We start from the raw sequence: 20,886 nt of genomic DNA, 5'->3' as shown, positions 1-20,886 counted from the left end.
AAACGTATTTTCAGCCTTAGCTTCTCTAAAATAAAGCACAAGCCGGAGCGCAGCACTGTCAGCTCGTGTACCATGTAATATGGTATGTGTATTCAGACACTGCACAATGATGGCAGCTGCTGTGTAAACAGCAGAAGAATCTGAGATTCGTATCAACAGGATGTTTACATTTTAAAGAGTTTCTAAGAAAATAATAAAGATTTCCTGCAGTTGACTCTACTGGCACTTGTTTTAGTATGTATGACAGTTCACAGAAATATAAATTATAGAGAGATTTCTTTTATGCCTCTTCTTTGGCTGTCATAGGTCAACACTGAAAAACAAAGCTGGAAAGTTAAAAAATATTAATTGAGTTTCCTCTATCTTTCTGGAATTTGGTACATGTTATAACAACTTCAGGATCTTATTACTCAGGCAGGCACCACTCCAGCTGATGGCAGAGAGTGAAGGATTGATCTTTGAGGATATAAACTGATGGCACATGTGCAACAGCAAGCAAGTTTGTACCAGTGTCCTTGCTGAAATACTTGTATCAGAAACACTGCAGAAACACGGGCTTTTCTCATTATTTCTCCCACATGCGTCCACTGGACGAGACAGTGCTGCTCTGTGGGTGAGATCTCTCCACAGTCCACAGTAACTAGCAAATAGTTTCTTTTGCTCTTGGATGAAAACTGGTTTAAAATGCATTAGCCCAGAATTAGTTTTAGTTTCACTCAAGATTTACAAAAAAATGACTTAACTTCTCTGGAATTATGAAAGTGCCTCCACCTCACCCTGCCAAAAGAATAGTATAAACGACACGGGAGCAGACTGGTGTGGGACACACTTTGTTTTTGGACTTGTTTCAGTTGTGCTTTGGCTTTACTAATCAGTTCCTGGGAATAATTCAGCGCTGGCTTTGCCCTACGAAGCCCTACATGGTTTGGGATCTGCCTCTCGGAGACACCATCTCTCTCCCCTCGCGACGCTGCCGTGGCTGAGAGCAGCCAGATCGATGGTAAGGGCTCTGGAACTTACTTCTCGGCTTGTTTTACCAGAACTGGGATTTCTCAACCTTCAGGGCACAGCACAAAGCCAAACTTTTTTCTGTTGGCCATTTTGAGAGAAGGCAGTTGACAATCTGGGGCTTATAATGCAATTTTTAAATGTTAATCTGTAGGGGTTGTAGTAAAGGTGCAATGGGCTGCTCAAGTATTTGTGAGTTTTTTTTTTTTTTTTTAACATGAGGAACATGACTTGTTTTGTTAAACCAACACAAATAATAAACAAACCCAGCTCCACCGTCAGGCAAGGGAGYGGAGAAATATCTTGCTTTTAGTGAAATTAAGATATAAATGCTAAAAACACAGCTAGATGGAGGGGCTACTTTGAGCATGATTCAAAATGTGTTAGCCCTCCCCCTGGTATCATGCATGGTGTCTTACGAAGGAGTCCAAGCACAGCCTCTACATGTCCTCGCCTCCATCAGTGTTAACTGGAAATGGAGTGAACAGAGGTAGGGAAAAGGGATTCCTTTCAACTTTGCTTCAGTTGGCCATGTGCATAATTTCTGCCAGCAGYGCTGCTGACAGCCCTGCACGTAGGCCACAGAGACTGAACAAGGCCACTTTTATTTCCACTTTCTCACTGACAACAGAGGGTCAAACTCAATGCAAGGTAAAAAGCTGCTTTCAAAAGAGATGCACAAGATTTACTAACCTATCAGGGAGGTTAACCTATTTATATTACCTATGTTACTTTAAAAGAGTTAAAACTATTTTGAGGGTATATAGTTAGAAGTGTCAGCAACACGAGCCTGTGTAAATACCAAAATAAAAACAGAYAGACCTGAAACCACTATTTAAGAGATTCTATTATTTACTGCAAATAATATTGCCTTCTGAAAACGCGTCTGACACCCTCTGCCCCCGTGGAGCTTCATCTAAGCGAATCGGGCAGCTCACTCCTGCAACAACCGGGCTGGCGTCTGCCCAGAGAGGGCAAGTCTGCTCACTTCAGGGCCTCGAGCTGTGCCGCAGAGCGCGGGAAGGTAAGAGCACAGCTTAGCGTCTCCCTCGGTAATCCCGGGATAGGTGATTAAGGGACAGGAAGAGCTGCATGCTAACTACCTTCCAAAGCATTCTTCAGAACGGTACGCAAATATTGCTCTCTTTGCTTGTTTTGAGCGGCACGCATCTTCTGTCCTCCAGAAAATCCTGGAAATGCGTGCAACTGCTTCTTGAGTGGAGTACCACACAGCACGAACCACGGCAACGGGAGCTCCTTACAACTGCACGATGGGTGAAATATCACAGGAAAGTCTGCAGGGTTCACCGGACCCTTCTGAGCGCTCACTGAGATCCTCCTCCACTGAGGAGAGAAACTGCTGATGCCTGATGAGGTATTCTGGGTGCTTCAAAGGGAAGATTGTTTTTTTTGCGGTTAAATGACACATGCACCAAAATCCCCAAGCACTTGTGTAACTTCCCTAACTTCAACTCTGCACCTCCAGGGAGCRCAGGCCAAAAAGGATGTGAGGCCAGCCAAAAAAGAGGTGTTCTTGGCTCAAGAGAGCACTTTGCACCTATTCAGAAAGAGTGTTTGGAAGGTTTTTCACAAATGTAGGCAACTAACTCACTCCGGCTGTGGGCAGACGAAGCATCTGTAACATTCTTTTAACCACACTGTCTTCCGATCACGCTCCTCTCATCAGGAATAATTACTAAACCCCTGTGGATGTCTACAAATACTGGCAAAAAATWCTAGGCAACATCAAAACAGCTGTTTCAGAGGTCAAAAGAGTTCTTGATTTCTCTTTTTTTTWAAAAAAAWTTTCTTTATTAAAGGTAAGTTTTAAAAAGAAAAACCTAGCACTTCATTTTCTGTGAAAAAAACATTCACTTCACAATTTTTACTCTATATCTCTTGGTACCATTGTTTATTTGATGCTATGAGACAACACATTTTCTATGGTATTACTGCCTAGATATARAATCACCTTGCTTTAAATTCTAAATTCATCATTGAAATAAGCAGGAAGTGGTAAACATGTAGTTCATTTATACAATTTTTGAAAGAGAATTTCTTCTTCACCTAACCATCACCCAGCCCAAGATGTAAGCCACCTGCAATAAAGAGCTCTTCAATCTAAAAGCAACTAGTTTCATGTATCCATTAAGCTTCCAGTATGTATTTTTTGGTTAAAAACCACCTTTCTCGGATAACAGATATTCTTCACCTTTGTATCTTTACTTCAGATATTTCCTATCACTTTCCTTACACAAGGAATCTGCCACACCAGATCACTGGCAAAACTATATTGAAGAACCATACAAATTTTTTCGTTGTTTCCACACGCTAACCAAAAGAGTAATAATTTTCAGTCTTTGGAAGAGATGATTTATGGTCTTAAGAAATTATGAGGACCTACAGAGAGTTCACTGCAAAACTGATCCAAGCCTTGCCATGGGAGCTTTCCCATTGATTTGGATGGGCTTTGGAGCAGATTCTACACTTAAAAATAGGACTACTGTGCATTATACCTGAAGCAATGAACAAAATACTTTGCAACAAACATAAAATCCAAGAGATTGTTTTTCTTATAAAACTTTCATTGTAAAATCCCTGGTTTYAGCCCTTAATGCAACTGTCTTTTGATCACAACAGGATTACAATTTTACTTGCTAGAAAAAGAATCAGTAAAGCAATGAATGTGGCATGACACAGACTTAAAAAATGTTAAATACTGTGGGAGCTGCCATATGGAAATACCACTATCCATCATGAGCATTCTAGTGAAAGCCTGACACAGCCATTTTCTTTCTTTTTTATTTTTATTCTATYTGTCTATGATACTTAATGCTGATCCATCTTTTACGAATACTGAATAACACCCACTTCCTTTTGTGCAAGAACCACAATAAACTTCCTCTAGTACAGTAATATCTTTGCCTCCAGTATCTGTTCGGAAAGGGAGTTGGTGTTATTACAGTTAAAGAACATAGCTCAGCTGGCTTGGACATAATCAGCTAACGATAATTAACCATCATGAGCTGAGTAAGTCTTATATCAATATCCCCTACCTTCTTTATTTTGATTTTATGATTTATTACAACTCTCTATGTTATTACAATAAGGAGCGTGCATTCATATACAGCTTGGTATAGATGAATAGCTTTAGTGTCCTTATTTTAAATGCTCTGTTATATATTATTTTGTCAGAAGATTCCATTTTCTTCATATAGTTCCATTGCTATTTAATGTGCACCACTTCTGTATGTAAAAGGCCAAAAGTGAAAAACCTCAGTTAATTATCCAAATTATATTCCAGCCCCCATTCTTTCAAGATAAATCTGAGCAATTAGCATTGTTACATTAAGAATCTGGGATCTGAAGATCAAAATTCTATTTGTCCCTAAATATAGTTAAACCTGGATGTGGAAAAATTGGAATAATTTACTGTCTCTTCTTCCTTCTTTTCAGATCACAGAATGCAAATATGATCCAGAAATAACTTTTCTATTCCACAGCAGCTGGCAAGGTCAGGTGTTAAGATTGGCTTTTAGCATATGATCACAGTGACTACTAAACAGTCTAAATTTTTTGAAGTGACAACTTGCCAGTTCTATAGCAACTTGGACTACAGTTYCTGTTTTTATAAACTTCCAACCTTTATAGGTTAAGGGCATTTTTATTGTCGATGCACTTCAAATTTAACATAATGCCAACTGAAAAAAATTTCCTTAATTCTTACATTCCCAGAAATTACTAGAAGAATGAAAAAAGAGAAGCATTTAACTTCACTTTTCTATCTGCTTTTTCTTCAGTTAGCCAACTGCTTATAAACTCGTTTCAGCTTTTTGGGTTTTTTTTGAGTACGTTTGCCACTTTAGAAGTATGAGGACATAGAAGAATCAATAAAACAAAGTTAACACATGTTCAAAAAAGTCCCTTGCGCCAAGGCCAAGCTTAGACTGACAGAGTCAAGAAAAGCACAGATGAAGCAGACTAAGACACCTGCAACCTCTTACAACTGGCTATTTGCCTTAATTCAGTGGAAGAAATAAGCATGTCTGTAACCTGAAGCATCGGAGTAGTCTTTCTGAAATCACTGGAGCTATACCTAATAACCAGCATTATTGTCCTGATCCAGTGAAGCATTTATGTTTAACTTTAGGCGCATGGGCTTGTGATTAAAAGTAAAATTTCCAAAAGMACCTGAAGTCCTGATCCTGCAAACTGTTACTCCACTTCAGTGCCCTGATTAATCACATAGTAAACTGCAGTCCTACACTCAGCATCAGGGCCCCAAGGGCACTACCAGGACTTACTGGTCCTCCTGAGGTCCTCCTTGGGGCCTCTCCCACCCCTGCCCAAGCTGAAGCYGCCATTTCAGCCCCCGAGCTATGCTGCCGAAGCATGTCTCCAGCCTTGTCTCCTAGGTGGACTTCAGACCTACACTGTAGGCATTTGTCTCCTGGATGGACTCTTCGTTGTAGCTTGCCTCCTATCATGTCTTTGGCCGCGTCTACTGGATGGRCTTTGGACCCACATAGTCCAAAAAGCAAGTTTTATTTAAGATAAGAAGAAGATCCACCCTTCATTTTCTTTGCTRAGATTCCTCCTTAAGCAGAGGAGAACTCTGAATGCTCTGCAAAAAGAATGTTAAAAAACTATGCATGCCTAGTGCTGTGTAGTGCTCATGTTTGTTATTTTAATTCTTTTTTAAAAATACGAACTGAAATACGCTTTTACGATTTAAAGTTGTAACTTATAATATCCAAACAACTGAGAAGAGTAACTGCTAAAATACAGGCAAGTAGCACCAAGCCCACACCATGAACTGCCTATAGTGAGGGCTTTTTAATTTTTTTTTTTAATCCCTCACAAACTAGGTACATCTGAATGTACCTTTAGAAGTGCAAAGCAGGCAAATGGGTTAAGTAAAAATAAACTCATTTTCAGCCAAAAGAATGAATGATTTATTTAGTGAACTTTGTTCTGTATCTATTTAAGAGACACAAAGTAATCTTACAGAGATCTAGGACCTCTGTCCTAGAAAATTCAATTCTCTGAGGAAAATCTCTGCCAGTGTAAAGTGCTGGAATCATTCTCCCAGTAAAAAGACAGGGATAATACAAATAATGAAGGGAAGGGAGAAAACACAGCAGAATCATACAAGTTATACTTACTATTTATTCACACAGAGGCTACATCAACAGTAGTWTATTAAATGTGATCATTTTCTGGCTTTTAGGACATATGAAATAGTCCRACCACATCCATATTATTCAATTTTCTCAGCCTCTGAAATGGAGTGACGACATCAAAGCTTCCAGTTAGGAATGGTTCAAGGCCTGTGCCAACTCTGGAACTGTGGCTGAGAATTGATTGGGAAAATGCTAGTTGGTCCTCACCAAAACTGTACCAGAATCTGCTCCAACAAKAAACCCGTGCAGGCAATCAAGCCCAGGGTTGGAGGAAGGTCCCTGGAACTGTTTAGTTCACCAGTACAGCAGTAGCCACAATCTCCTRGGAGGGTTTTCTATACCTTTATCTTATACTAGGATCTAATCATTTTGCTGATTCTTCTCTATTATGTTTTGATGCCATGGAAAAATCAGGCTGGCAGATTMATTGATGTCAGGGTGAAAATATCCTGGATCAGATTCCACCCTCAGTCACAGAGCTAACAGTATTTTCCTCCATGTAACTGGGCTTCCCATGAAAACGCCAAAGATTAAACAGTTACCTTCTTTAAATTTTGCTTTATGGTTGTACTGTCTCTCTCCACAACCTTCATCATTTCTTGGCTTGCCATATACAAGATATTTGCTGCAAAAAAGAAAACATGCAAAAATGTAAAAACACGGCAAATATTTTACAACCTTTATGGACCCAATCTTGCAAACAGGTAATGCAATTACAGTACTCATCATCTTGACAATCCCATTGAAAAGAATCCCAGTGGCAGAAATGGCAGAATTTATCTCACTTAATTTAATCATCAAAAAATCAGACAAACTAAATCAAGTCACCCATGCTCCTTACATAGTTAATGGAAAGAGAAAGACACCTGTGGAACATGATTTTATCTGTCTATCTTGCACACCTTTGAATCAGGCCCTGGTGTTGCCTCTCTCCCCTGTCTACAGAAGAAACTTTGATGATTACCTTACACCACATATTTTTAGAATGGCATATATTTTTAGAATGGGCTCTGAAGTACATGCGTTCATTAAAAGATATAATCAATCATTAAATTATTACTGGCATTTTAATATGAAAATGTTTCAAGTTTTGAACCTGATAAATAATAAAAAAAGATGGCAAATACAAATCATTAAGACCTGCAGTCCTGCATAACTGATGACACTTCCCAAGCAGAATTGGAAACCAGTTGTCTTACCTTGCTGGAATGCAATGTATTACAGATGGTTCGGTACATGAGTTGGTCTGAACACTAACCTCTCAGAAACATAAATGATTGAGTCCAACAACTGGACACTTAAYTAAAATCAGTCTGATTTTATGAGGTTTTGAGATCTAGCAGCTGCCATATATATTAGGTAGCAGTGGGAACTAAGCACTTTTGAAAAGGAGGTCAGTTTACCTTGATGCCTAAAAATTCATAGATTTAGCTATTTTGACCCAGAGGAATCATACTGTGTCCATCTAGCCTGACTTCTGTTACAACAAAGTCTATGGAGGCTTAGCCAGAACTCAGTCCGTAACTTGGGCTTGAACTAGCTTACACCTATTAGGTTGTAAGTTCTACTGCTCGAATGATGCCCACATATGTTCAATTGCAGAACGAAGAGCTGTGAGACGATAATCAGTGTTGCACTGAGACCACAGGTAATGAGAAGTCCTTCAGCAGGTGTTCGCAGGCTTAGCCAGTTTTACTAGGGGCCATCCATTCCTGACCTCAGTGCTTTGCTGAAGAAACATGCACATCCCAAGAATAAGCTATTCCTTTGCCCTTTTTCCTGACCAGTCATCTCATCRTGCGAATAAGATGACTACGCCTCTCCTGTCATTAGAATCTGAAGCCTCTGTGCCTGTTGAATCACACAGATATTCATAACTGGGAATGAAGGACAACATTCTGTGCCTCCTTTCTCATGAATCTGAAAAATCAGCAGAGACCATTTGCTTAAATCATTTAAATTTCCAGGTCCTAGACTCCCTGAAATATTCTAAAATACTGATTCCTCTCCTGAAAAACAAGAAAAGATTGATGGACTCTGTCAATTTTTAAATTTGAACCAATGAAGTTTTGCACACAAAGAGTTAACGATAGTGTTGGACCTGCTATTGCTAAAGAGATGAGAGTAATACATTCTCACAATGTGTGATAGAGGAGGAAATGGCAATCACATAGGTCTTTGGTGGTGATCAAAACATGAAGTTGGATAAATTCCAGCAATGCTCAAAGGAAACAGAACGTCACTGGAGAGATGAGTGATGGTTCCAGAGAGCAAATGTTAAAAGACAAAACCAGTGCTCTCAAGTGAAAAAAATCCTAGAAAGTAGTATCTACTTCTGAGTCAGTCAAAGAAGATGCAATTCTGTTAGTCATACACCTGCTGAGCTCTGTCTTTTTCAATTAAACATCAAATACAGCTAGTGTAAGGTTCTTCCTTTCCTAGACAAGAAGAAAGGGTTGCAGATGTGACACTATTTGGACAATTCAGCCAATCCTGCAAAAATCTGCCGGTCTGATCGTATTCTAATGGACCAAAGGGCCTGTGTGCAGTTTCGTATGTATCATCTAGCAGGTCATCTAATCCTGTGTGGTAGATGGTGCATCCAGCAAAGGTCTGTCCATCTATGGCATTGCTGAGATCAAGTCCTCAAGCTGATCTTTTCCTCAGTTCAGCTTCAGACACTACTCATATATGAAGAGTACAAATCTTAGGAAGACTATACCTTTCAAGACTGTTTAGGAAAGTGTAAATGAGAGGCATGAAAGATAATCAAGAGTTCCGTAGGTATTTCATCAGTTTCAGATCCATTCCTGTTTCTAATGCGAAAAGGATGACTTTCACGCTCAAAAATGCCACCTGTAAATGAAACTATCTGGCTGTCAAAAGCACTGCTCAGTGTCAGACTGGAGAACAGTCTTGGCTACCCTCAGTAGAAAGACCTCAGTGCTGGTCTTTCCGGTGACAGATTTAGTCTACTCTGGCTAGAGAAGACTCCACAAAGCACTAAGTGCAAGTGCCTGGGTTTGGTACGGCACCTGCAGCAACACCGCTTGTACCCCTAAACCCATTACAGGTGGACTGTAGCATGCCAGGTCCCTTAATTTCCAGTCCAGAATGAGGTTATGGTTAGCCAGGTACAGTGGATAGTGGTCCTGCGGTCAGCAGAGCTTTTGCCATTACCTTCCAGCAACAGCAGGCAGATGGCAGGCAGAGATGAAAATACTGCTGGCCCTCAGTGAAGAACCTGACACATATCTGTTTATTCAGTTTTACTGTGATTCTCTGTGCAGCTCTCTGTTTTCAGTTCAATCATGGAGCAAAAAAATGGGACTATGGGCAAAATGAGCAGAAGTTGTCGTGTGCTCACCTTTTCCCACCTCAGTAGTTCCTCTGTCTTATCTTAYATTCTTGGTCGCTTCTAGTCATAGTTTGGAGTTGTTGGTGTGTTTTTTGTCAAAATAAGAAATGAAGTGGAATTCACAGACTTAGTAAACTTAGATAAGTTACAAAACCCCTAAAAGTAAAAGTATAAGAAGGCAATAACAAAGCTACTTTAAAAGGTCTCTGTGTACTGTGCAAGAAAGGGAATCAGGAAGGCAGGATTAAGCTAAACCGGATGAATGGCAAGGTTCAAGAATCTGTTTCAACCAAACAGAAATCCTTCAAATTTTGGAAACATGATCCTAGGGAAGCCTATAAACAGGAACTTAAACTTCAGCAGGCGTTAAGTAAGAGGAAATTGCAAAGAGCAATAGCAAGTTTCCAAGAACAAACATTAAAAGATTTAAAAATAAACAACAAAATATTCTTTATATTTATGAGAAGCAAGAGGCATGCAATAGACTTGGTGAGTCTAACAGACAACCACAGGCTAAGGGACTAGCTAAAGAAGGTAATTACATTGTTTGGAAGCCAAATGATTTTCCCTTTTTTTTTTGCATCCACCCTTCTTGTTCAAAACATTTAGGAGGTTTCTATCCTCTGCATTCTTTTTCTGGTAATACAAACATTTGATCTTCTGATAGTGAGGTATCAAGTAGTGGTAATGCTGAAGCATAAAGAATATACTAGAGATCAGGGCAAAAAGGTACATTTAAGAGTTTTAAAGAACCTTAAATACAGAATCGTTAAGTTGATAACAGTRTCACCACATAAGAACCACCCCTGCCAGAGGCTTGAAGAGTAGGAAATATTGTCTAATCGGTATTGACTTTACAAAGGAAAAGAACATTTTACCAATCTGTTATTTATAGTTGTAAAATGAAAGGAAAGGATTGTAATGGRTTAAGGACTGGTCTGGAAGCAAAGAAAATAGATTAGCGTCAGGTTAGATTAGTTGGTTTTCCTCATAGAAAGGAATAACATCTAGATTCATCATTCATATTTTTTGAGTGGGAAGTGGTTATTACCGAAACCTGTGAACAGTCACCGAACACACTCAGCGATTCTGTCATTTCTGAGGTGAGTTAAAGCATCTCCTAACATGACTCTCTTTTCACTGATGATACAGGGAGCTCTTAGACTTTAAGTAGCTCAACTTGAATTATGTCCCTAAACTGAAATGGGATGAATCCTGGCCTGAGATTCTAGCCCAGCTTCATATGAAAGTCATGGGTTATTTATTTCTTAATGATCCAGTCAAAGTGTGAGGAGTTAATTAGCAACATTTGCATGGCACAATGCTGGTCAGTTAGTAGGACCAGGCAGTGAGAAATGTGAGAAATACCAAAAGTAGAGAGGTTAAAATCAATGCATTAGCAAATGAAATTCAGATTCAAGAAATGGTAAGCAACGTACAAAAATTTAAATTAAATCAAAATTAAAAACTTCTTTTCTTTCATAAGCTTCAAAATCAATGCAGTGAAGTGATTCAGAAATGCAGAACCCCCTAAGCTAGCTGTTGGCCACATGCATATTCAGTGAAAAATACAATCAAATCAGGTATTATGCTGCATAAAGAACAGGAGGGTGTTAATAAAAAATTCTGAAATGCTGTTATATAAATCACATAATACGACAAGATCTGAAGTACTGTATATATTAACAGTCCCAACCTCTGTGGGATATTGCAAAACTGAGAATGGTGTAAAAGTAATCCAAGAAGTAGAATTAAAGATCTATTGCTATCATCATGTTTTATGATATTTTATGATACACTGTTTGTGTGTCTTAGAGTACAGTACATTAAAATGCAAAACAATAAAAGGAAGTACTTTTAAAATGTCATATGCAATTAACTATGAACTTTACTGCCACAGGAAACTGATAAGCATACATACTTGCTGTGTGGACATTCACATCTAAGTGCGTTGTCCTAAGCTCCCCTAATAGTAGAAATAATTAATATCATTATCTTAGGGCAAATACCTGTGAAGGCCAGATAATTTATACTTCCACCAATCCTTCCTCAGAAGTACTATTTGCTCAGTTCTCTACCATTCTTGCTTGGTTTCCTCTGGATACTTCCAGCGGCTTCTGGACTGGAAGAAGTCCAGTGATATTTCTTGATTTTTACTGACACAGTATTTCAGCTTATACTACAGGGTGGCTCTCTCTTCAATGCTAGAGCTCTTTCAGCCACATGCCCCTTTTTATATTTAGCAAAACCTTATCTGTCGCTTTACAGCACAACATTTAAACCCATACCAGCTTGTGATCCACTAAATTCCCAGAAACTTTTTCTGCAGTACTGCTACTYAACCAGTTATTTACCATCCTGTATTTAATCAATTTAATGAGCAGAACAACATGGCTCTTTCAGGAATGATGGCATTCTGCTCACCCTGCCTGTCCCCCCTCAACCACGTCTCTATTTTGTGAAGGTCATTTTGAATTCTGATCCTGTCCCTCTACAGCATATTTACAGCATATTCTAGTAYGGTATTATCTGTAAACTCGTAAACACACACTGTATTCCATCAGCCACATCCATAACACAACTATTGAATGGTAAAGGAATGAAGAAAAGACTGTTACAAAACCCCACTCGCAATCTCTTTCCAGTTTCAAAAATCTCCCTGAATCCCATTTTCCAAACAGTCACAAATGTCTTCAACAGTAATTTCAAGTATGTCATATTCCCCAACCTTTGCTATAAGAATATTATGGGATACAGTGCAAGAATCTTTTTTAAAGCCCAGAAATCCCAAGTCTATGTCTTCACTTTAATGCACATTACATTGTAAAATGTTCAATGGATGTGGAAAGCTATACTGAAAGAGATACCATTATAGACCAGGAACCGTGATTTGCTCCTCTCTTGTTGCTATGGTGCGTCAAACTGGGCTTCTTCAGAAAAGATATTTTTCTCAAAAGCTAAGTCACAAGTTCAGGGAGAAATCCTTCTGCTATTTCCTAATGCTATACTCTGGTAACCTTGGCATTTTTTGAATATTTAGTTCTTTCCTTTTCAAAAAAACGTTGTTCTGTTTCCGTATTTCATGAATACTGAGCTGCTTTTTCAAATAAAGTAACTTGGAAGAATTTGCTCCTTTTTTGTGCATAATTAGAGGGGCTGCTTTCAATGGGCTCCCAGGGATCACTGCTCTGAGCATGTCAGCAGCTCTGAAAATCAGGCTGCAAACTGGGCAACGAGAAGCTGAGACGTTCAAAATGAACGGCCACTGAAATCTTTTATCAGGCGAGGCAGAGGAAGTCTGTCCTGTGAGATTACATTGGCAGTGCTTGTTACCTGGTGTTACAGCCTCTGGGAGGGCTTCAAACAAGTACTAATGCTTACTTCAGCTGAAAGCCTCTAAAAAAGGTCCCAGAATTGTTATCGAGAACACTACAACATGGAACAGTGTTCACTAGTGGATTGCCGTGATTTCAGGTACAATATAAAATGCAGCACAGGGCCCACTTATTTAACGTCATGAATGATGTAGCAACTTCATCAAAATCACAGCGCGCAAAATAAAGGATGTCCAGGAGCCTGCAGGAGCCCCAGCGCGAACAAGCAAGCTCCCATCTGAGGCCGTACAGAAGTTGTATCGCAGCTGTGACCTTGGCGTTCATGTCAAAATTAGGAGTGAGGAGGGAATACCTAGCTTCAATATGTTAGACATTCACCACTATATCTCACTGATCAGTGAAGAGAGAAATTTAGGGGTCTTAGTAAAGGCAAAGTAAGACTGAAGTTAGTCTTCTTAAAAATTATTACATGTGAAAGATAAAACTGAATGTGGGATGAAAGGCCAGGAGGCCTGGAGTTTTTCTGAACTATCACTGAATTCCCCTGAGACATGGTGGAAATTACAAAATCTGTATGTCTCAGTTTCCTCATTTTAAAAGCATCCTTCAGGCTGCTCTAACAATGACGCAGTTTTTGTAGATCGTTTTAAAAATACTTGAAGTGGAAAGCATTGTTCAATGGTTAAATTGTTCAATAGTTAAATATAACTATTAATTAGTACTTGAAAAATATATTTAACAATAATTAAATTTACAGAGCCCAATAAGTTTACTATAACCCTTTAGAATTAGCCATTATTGGCCAATTTACAGGCCAATGCACTTAAAAGTTGCATTTTACAGTAAGCAAATAGCAAAATCTYCCAAGTTATCCTGTGAAGAATACATCAGAAACAGACCTAAGGGCTTCACTGTAGATATCCAAATTCAGAGCTCTTCTTTGTGAGAAAACTGTATTTGTTATACTTAAAATATTACTTCAAGTTGGCTTAGTGAAGCCAATGCAAAAGGCTGTGAGGACACAATCCTGAACACACATTCATTTCTGAGTATCATCTGCTGCCTCTTTGCTTTTAATAGCAACTTAAAGTGACAATGTTAAATATTTGAAGGATCAGAACCTTGTTGTAATTTGACCTAACTTATATCTTCAATCAATCTATAACTGTTATTTGGTTCAGCTGAAGTAAGCTGATCTTATCACAAAATAAAGGCATGTAAATCAATGTTTGTATAAGCTTTATTGGAAGTTGCTCAACTGACACTTTTTGTCTGCTGAAAGCAAGACAGTTCCATCTCCTTTCTGACGGAGGAATTTAACCAGTGTTAAATCGTGAAAACATTCAGCACTTAGCAAATCCCAGCAAAGCACTACCATGATGAGATTTATAAATGAGACGAACACCAAATATATGGGTTCCTTTGGTAACTTGGATATTCAGATCCCTAAACGAGAACTAARTTCTCGCGAAAATGAAAATTAGCACTTCAGAATCCTCTTCTGAAACCAACACAATGAACCGACACCGCTTTACTCAGCACAGTTTAAAATACCAAGACCATGGCTGAATCCTAAATCCTGGCTTACGGAGGTTTCATTCAGGAAGATATYTCCAGCCACGGAGGATATGGAAACTCCAATCTTTTGCTGAAGATACTTGAGAAGAAAAGAAAAAAGTTCACTTTTTTTCTCGCTCTCTGCCTGCATGGCCAAAGCCCTCTACCTCTAAGTCCTGGATTCCAACCTCAGAGAGAGGATCTCAAAGATTTTAGAAACTCTAGTCTTGAATCAGTTTAGGATTACAACGGGAGGAAAATACAGCAGATCTTCAGCTTTTCTTGCCATAATTTTTGCTTATTCTGTTTTTGTTAATCTAGTTTAAAAGTTCAAAGCCATTTTTAGCTGGCCTGGGTCAGTAGGAAGCACAGAAACTGAAGCACGCAACATCAGTCTTTGCAGGATGAGGGCCTCTGTAAATACTCCTTAGTATTTCATGGGGCTTTTTCACACAGAAACTACGAAAAAATTCTAACCTAAGGAAAAGCACTTCTCAAAAAAAACCCAAAACATTAAATGTGGTTGCAAACCTACAGAAACTGGCCAAGCTAATTAGAGACACCTGCAGAACCCCATATCATTTTTAATACATTTTATTTCATTCCAAGTTGCTGATAACTCTCATAACTCATAATCAGCTTACTAGAATATCATCATGAGAAAGATATACTGTTAATTATATAATTATCCTAAATAGTAGTTTAAAAGTGAAAGTGAAGTTTTAACACAGAAATACCACTTTATCATGCTTTTAACAGATAATTACCTTCTTAAAATATCCTAACTTTTTACATGCATATTTACGTACATTGTTCCACAGAGTAACCTGAAAATGGAGGCCCTCATTTATTCCCAGGTCAGGTTTATGAAATTAACTGCCAACTTAGTTTCTCCCTATGATCCTGCCAATGACCTTTCTCCTGCCCTGGTAGGATCATTCCCCCTCCATGGATTAAAGGTGATTAAGGATCAGTGTCAGTTTAGTCTCATACATTTGCTAAGCGGAGACGACAAACTGTGCCAAAATGCATTTGATTTATTTGTGGTGGTTTTGTGATAGAGGAACCCTGATTGGGCTCATATCAAGGATCCAAAAAAGAAAAGACTGCTTTATATCATTGGTAGCTCTTTAACCCAAAGTGTCACAGCAAAGACTTAATATCCTTCAGCTAAATTATTAGTTTTCACAAACAATAATGACTGAAATCAATCAAGCTTTTCAGCACTTAGGGTTACTTAACCACCGATTCAATTAGCCAGTTGTTAGACGAATACCTGTGTCTACAGAACTGAATTTCAAACATACTGAAGTGCCCACAAAGAAGCTGAGCAAATAAAATATGAAATAGAAGATTTCCTCTTTTTGAAGAAAYACATGCCTAGCAGCATTATTATTACTTTTTAAAGATTTTAGAACTAAATCCTGAACTGATGGGCTGTCAGCTGACTCTACAGATATCAACAGATCTATGTTGGCACTTGGAAAGCTGTGCTAATTTCAGGGAACAAACATGACCCTAACTCAAGACAGCTAAACTTTCTCTTTATAATTGATCCTTGAAGCAATACAGAGATTTCCTGTACTTGGGCTGAAATATGTGCTTTTCTTAAAGTCTTTAAACTTGTTTTATTACTAAATATCCAAAGCACATGTTCTTGCTTGCAACAGAAAGATTAGATTAAGGCTAGATTAATTGTAAAATCACACTGGAAACCGAGGGGTCACATTATGCTGTCTCTGGAAATTCAAGATGAGTTTGAAATATGTCTGCACGGATAGAAGAAAGTGACCTACACATGGTCACTCATATCCATAAAATATGAAGAGGATTAAGTATTTCAGCCTTAATCTTGATAAACTTTGAGAGACATACATGCCCTTAATTACACTAAAATCATCTCTCCTTTGATGATACCAATACCATGACTAGATTTTGTCTCTGTGGTCTTGCTCTACAGTCAATATCTTAATTACATAAGAACAATATTGTTTTCTTTGCCTGGCTAAGAAGCTGAATTTACTGTGACAGAAAGAACAGAYAGAAATGCCATACTAATGAAATAGCAGAAACAATACAAATAAAAAATGTTTGAATTTAATTAGCTAAATATTTAAGGTAATAATTAGAACTGTTTATTTTCTAACAAAAAAGAGTGATTATGAAGAAGCCCCGGTCTGAACCCATGGATGTACATGCATATTCTTTAATACCTTCTTCCTCAGACTAAAATAAACACCAGACTACAAAYGGTTACCTGAGCCCATTTCACTTTCCTACTGCTGTTGGCTTCAGATTATGTTGACTCTATCAACAAGATTGTGGCTGTAGGTGTAAATTTATTAAGTCCCATATGTGAAAATATTGCTTTATTTTGTAAGTTAGTAGGAGCTATGCTCTGGAATGGGTACAGGGACACATATGAAGCCAAAATTTTACCAGGGTCCAGACAGCACCATTTCAATAGCACTAAAGGAACCTTGGAAGRACATACTATATAATCTTCCAGAGTGGACAAATTCAGAGGAAAAGGAGACTACAGTCTTACCTTCATCATGCTTCACAAACGGAAATCTGGTGCCACTGCTCTGTTACTATATTTTGACTTACCCTGTGAGCAGATGCACAGAGTGGAAAAAAATTTCTTCTACTGTTTTACTAAGGTTACTGTATATGCACATCTTTCTTTCAGCAAGAAACTAAGAAGTTTTCTTTACCTAGAACTGGAGAAGTTTGTAAATTTGTATAGGGCTTCAGAAGAAGCTGCAGCTTTGCTGGAACAGCATGCCCCACCAGACTGCCAGATGCCTGCAAAGCACTGGATATTCAGGCTGATCAGCTGGATATTTCTGAAAGTATCTATTCATTACCTTGGTTTCTTTCTCMCTATCTATAGAATAACAAATGTGTCAGCACAACGTAGCCCACAGATATCTGTGATCTCCTAGTGACTGTGAGGCTGGGGGTATTCTCTTTACTTCTACTGCACGTACTGAGATCCTGCAGGTTTTTCCAGAAACGGCTTGATGGTTTGGAAAATGACCRTTTACAGTCTGCCTGTATCTATTCCATTACTAAGCATTCATTCACKATAGAAAAATTTGCTCTACTGTTTCTGAGTACTACTCTGTAACTAACACAMTTCCACACTGGCTTGCTATTGATGGCCTTTCCTCTCTTTACTGATGATACCTCTGTAAAATACCCATCCTTCTCTCTTACTCTCCAAGACATTCAGTGTACTGTCTATTGATTTGGCTGACCAGTTTCTCAGGTTCTCCCTTGACAAACCTGAAGCCAAATTTCCACAGTTCGTTTTCTCACAATTGCTTTCCAATAATCAAACTGCTACTACATGCGTATCTACCCTGCTACACTAAATGGAGCCAGGAACCACTCTCTGGCCCTGAAGCTTACTGGAATAGCATGGCTTGAATTCACACAGCTAAATGTCTCCTCTATTCAAATCGCTTATTGGAGTCTTCCCCGATGCTAACTCCTGAACCATGCTTGAGTATTTGGGAGGATACTAGCTGGTGGAGGTCAAAACCATACAAGAAAATGCTACTTTGTGAGTAGCACTCAGTATATTGCTAGAGATAACCACATCTACCTTCAGCAGCTCCTAGTACTAATAATATTTCTGTATCCTGCATTCAGTCTGCAGATGCAGATTCACTCAAATCTGCATTCAGACATTTTCTGTACCCTCAGATCTGTTTTTAACAATTACCTGCCATTCTTGTCTATATTTTGTTTTTCTCCAACATTCTGTGTTGCATTCTGTGTTCATTTCTTGCTTGGTTCTCACTGTGTTAAGTTGTTCCCTATAAGAACTGAAATTTTGGATATTACTCTTGAATCTTCAAATAACATATATGGGATCACAGGGCTGTAAGTGACCTCTAATGATCTTTTTGTCTTAAGGAATATATATCAATGATATTGTGTCATTTTTAGTAGATATTTGTCCATCCTGTTCTTAAGAACCTCTTAACTTTCATCATCTTTCCAGACGATCCAGTGAAGAATTCCATTCTTACCATTAACTATAATCTGAGTCAGCTTTGATGCAATCTACTCCAATTTGCATTATCTTGCTTCCATGGACRTGTAGACTAAATTATTCTCTTTTTCTTGAAAACTATTACCATGTCCTTCAGCTGTCCTTTTTTTTTAATCTAAACAATTTATTTGTCTTTGAAGGTCATTATTTCTTGGTTTCTGTTGTGAGATTCACCTGATTAAATATAGATGGGTAAAGCTGATTTTTTCTGCCTTTACAGTCAGCAGAAACAACACAGTTCACCTCACCCTAAAGTAGTCAACTAAACAGATACACTGAATATAAAAGTATTTTAAGAGGATTAGTCCAGATAAATAGAGATCTATGTTCTAGACATATGAAGTATTTCTGTTAGCACAAATGCTACTTTTTTTGAATATATTTAGCTAATCTGCCTTTCTCCTTCAAATTCTCTACATCAAACTGTTATCTGCCAATTGCTTTCTCCATTTTCTATATCTGTATGAAAAAAAAATGTTGGCAAGAACTAGTTCCATTACAAGAACTAGTTGGATAGTCTATATATTGCTCAATTCCTTCCTTGACAGACATCAAGCAGACCAAATAGTCTACTTTGGATGACTCAGAAGTTTCTCAGAAAAAGTTCATGAATTGGACTGCCATCATTTGGTGCACTTAATATTCAGCAGGTCTCCCTATCTTTAACATCTGAATGTCAGAGAAAATCCATGCATTCTCTTCTTTCCTCCTTGCTCTTCTTTCCTAAACAAGTTATTATCCTTCCTTCATATTGATACTGTAGTTTTATAAGTTATCCCATCTCTGCCTGTTATACCAATTAATAAGTTTTGGTAATTTATAAAGACTTGCAACAGCACTCTATATTCCATACTTTTAGCAATTACATTACATTATCTGTATATCATCTAGGTCATCTACTGTCTTTTGTCTAGTATTCCTTTGAGCTCTGTTACGAATTTCTCTGCCGACCTTACGTTTAGTTCCTTCATTGGGGCTCTTCAGCTCACAATTATATAGGTGATTTTGTTATCTTTCCCTGCAAACTCAGCTTCAAGCCTTCTTGGCTGAATGTGTTGTCAATAATCATCTTCCCATCTTGAGGAGGCCAAAGCCCCCACGTGGTCACCCTGACTAACAGTGATCTGATCTCCATACATCCATGCATACTTGGAAACATTCTTATGAGGAAGCAGAGTGCTTTAACAAGCCTGTCTTACGATCTGCTCAAACTAAGCAACCTCATTCCACTGCCATTAGCTGTAACACAGGGTCTCTCATTCTCTGCAGTTTATTTCCATACATCTTTCTGTCTCACCTTGACAGAGCAGTTTCCCAGGACAACTCCGATGCTCTGCTTTGGTAGACTATCATTTACTGTTAATTTTCTCTCAGAATGCATCTGTTAACTCACTATTCGGTATTTAATTACTATTACAGCTATTACTTTAGACTATTATTTGTGCTGGTCAAGGACCACAGTAAAGACTGGAGGCACAATTTGTCAGGTACTGCCAGTACTACATCTATAAAAGCCTAAAATGACACTTTCTTATGTCACACAAGGCATTCCCACAGAAAATGTACAAAATCTTCGTCTCCCTCTCCTAGAATGCTTAGTCAATCTGGCTGGCAGTAGAACAGTTTCACAATAATCTGATATTATGAAATACTTGAGAAATATTTTAAAATATGTAAAACATTGGCAAGTTTTATTTCCCATTCTTGGCCTTCTTAAAGGTGAGCGGGACAATATACAAGTAAATTGACAATWTACTAGTAAATGTAACAAAAGGGAAAAGTCCATACGGGCTGCCTGATTGCATTTTTTTTGGTTACCAAGAATGAGTTGTMCTGTACAGGAGTGCTAAAGGACAGGAGTTTGGCACCAGCATGCCACAGGCTATTCAAAATATCAGGAAAAAACATCTTTTCTGCCGATGTTTTACGATTGTTTTCTAAATCCTTGACTGTACAACATAAAGTTGCTGATCTGCGTGCAGAGTTTTGCTCATTCTCTTGAGAGGTTGCAAGCAGAGGGCAGAGGAGAGGAAGAAAATAATTTAATTTCATTGGGAAGATTATTGCTAACGACTACTATTCTCACAAGCCGTAGAGCTGTACTTTAACATTCTGTAATATGACTTTMGTTCAAAAGTCCTCTCATCTCTAAAGCTAAATTACTTAAACTGCAAGGTGATTAATCCAYTCCAGTTTAAGTTCTTAGGTTGAATTGAACTGCCCTGAGAAAGTAGATTATGCTTTTGAAAATGTGTTTTCCTCAGGGAATCTACTATCATCTCATTTTCTTCCTGGTAAGTTGCCCATCTTATTGTAAGGTTCTTCAGAGGAGARTACAAGTTTCCTTTCCAGTTTATCCTTTGCCCTTGAAGAAGCAAT

At 38.3% G+C, this 20,886-nt stretch overlaps 1 protein-coding gene across 1 annotated transcript in view; it reads right to left on the bottom strand.

Annotated features, from left to right (window-relative positions):
- LDAH (lipid droplet associated hydrolase) overlaps window positions 1-20,886 on the bottom strand; it is a 105,184-nt gene that overhangs the window by 9,078 nt on the left and 75,220 nt on the right. Inside the window, exon 5 of the mRNA XM_085320410.1 lies at window positions 6,734-6,816. Within this exon, the coding sequence (XP_085176536.1) occupies window positions 6,734-6,816 (83 nt within the window). The remainder of the gene's footprint in view (window positions 1-6,733; window positions 6,817-20,886) is intronic.

The sequence above is a fragment of the Rhea americana genome, unplaced genomic scaffold, assembly GCF_003343005.1.
Source record: "Rhea americana isolate MKP2758 unplaced genomic scaffold, rheAme1 scaffold_63, whole genome shotgun sequence".
Lineage (NCBI taxonomy): Eukaryota > Metazoa > Chordata > Aves > Rheiformes > Rheidae > Rhea > Rhea americana.
The sequence above is the reverse complement of the archived record's forward strand: the minus strand, read 5'-3'. Positions and strand labels throughout refer to the sequence as shown.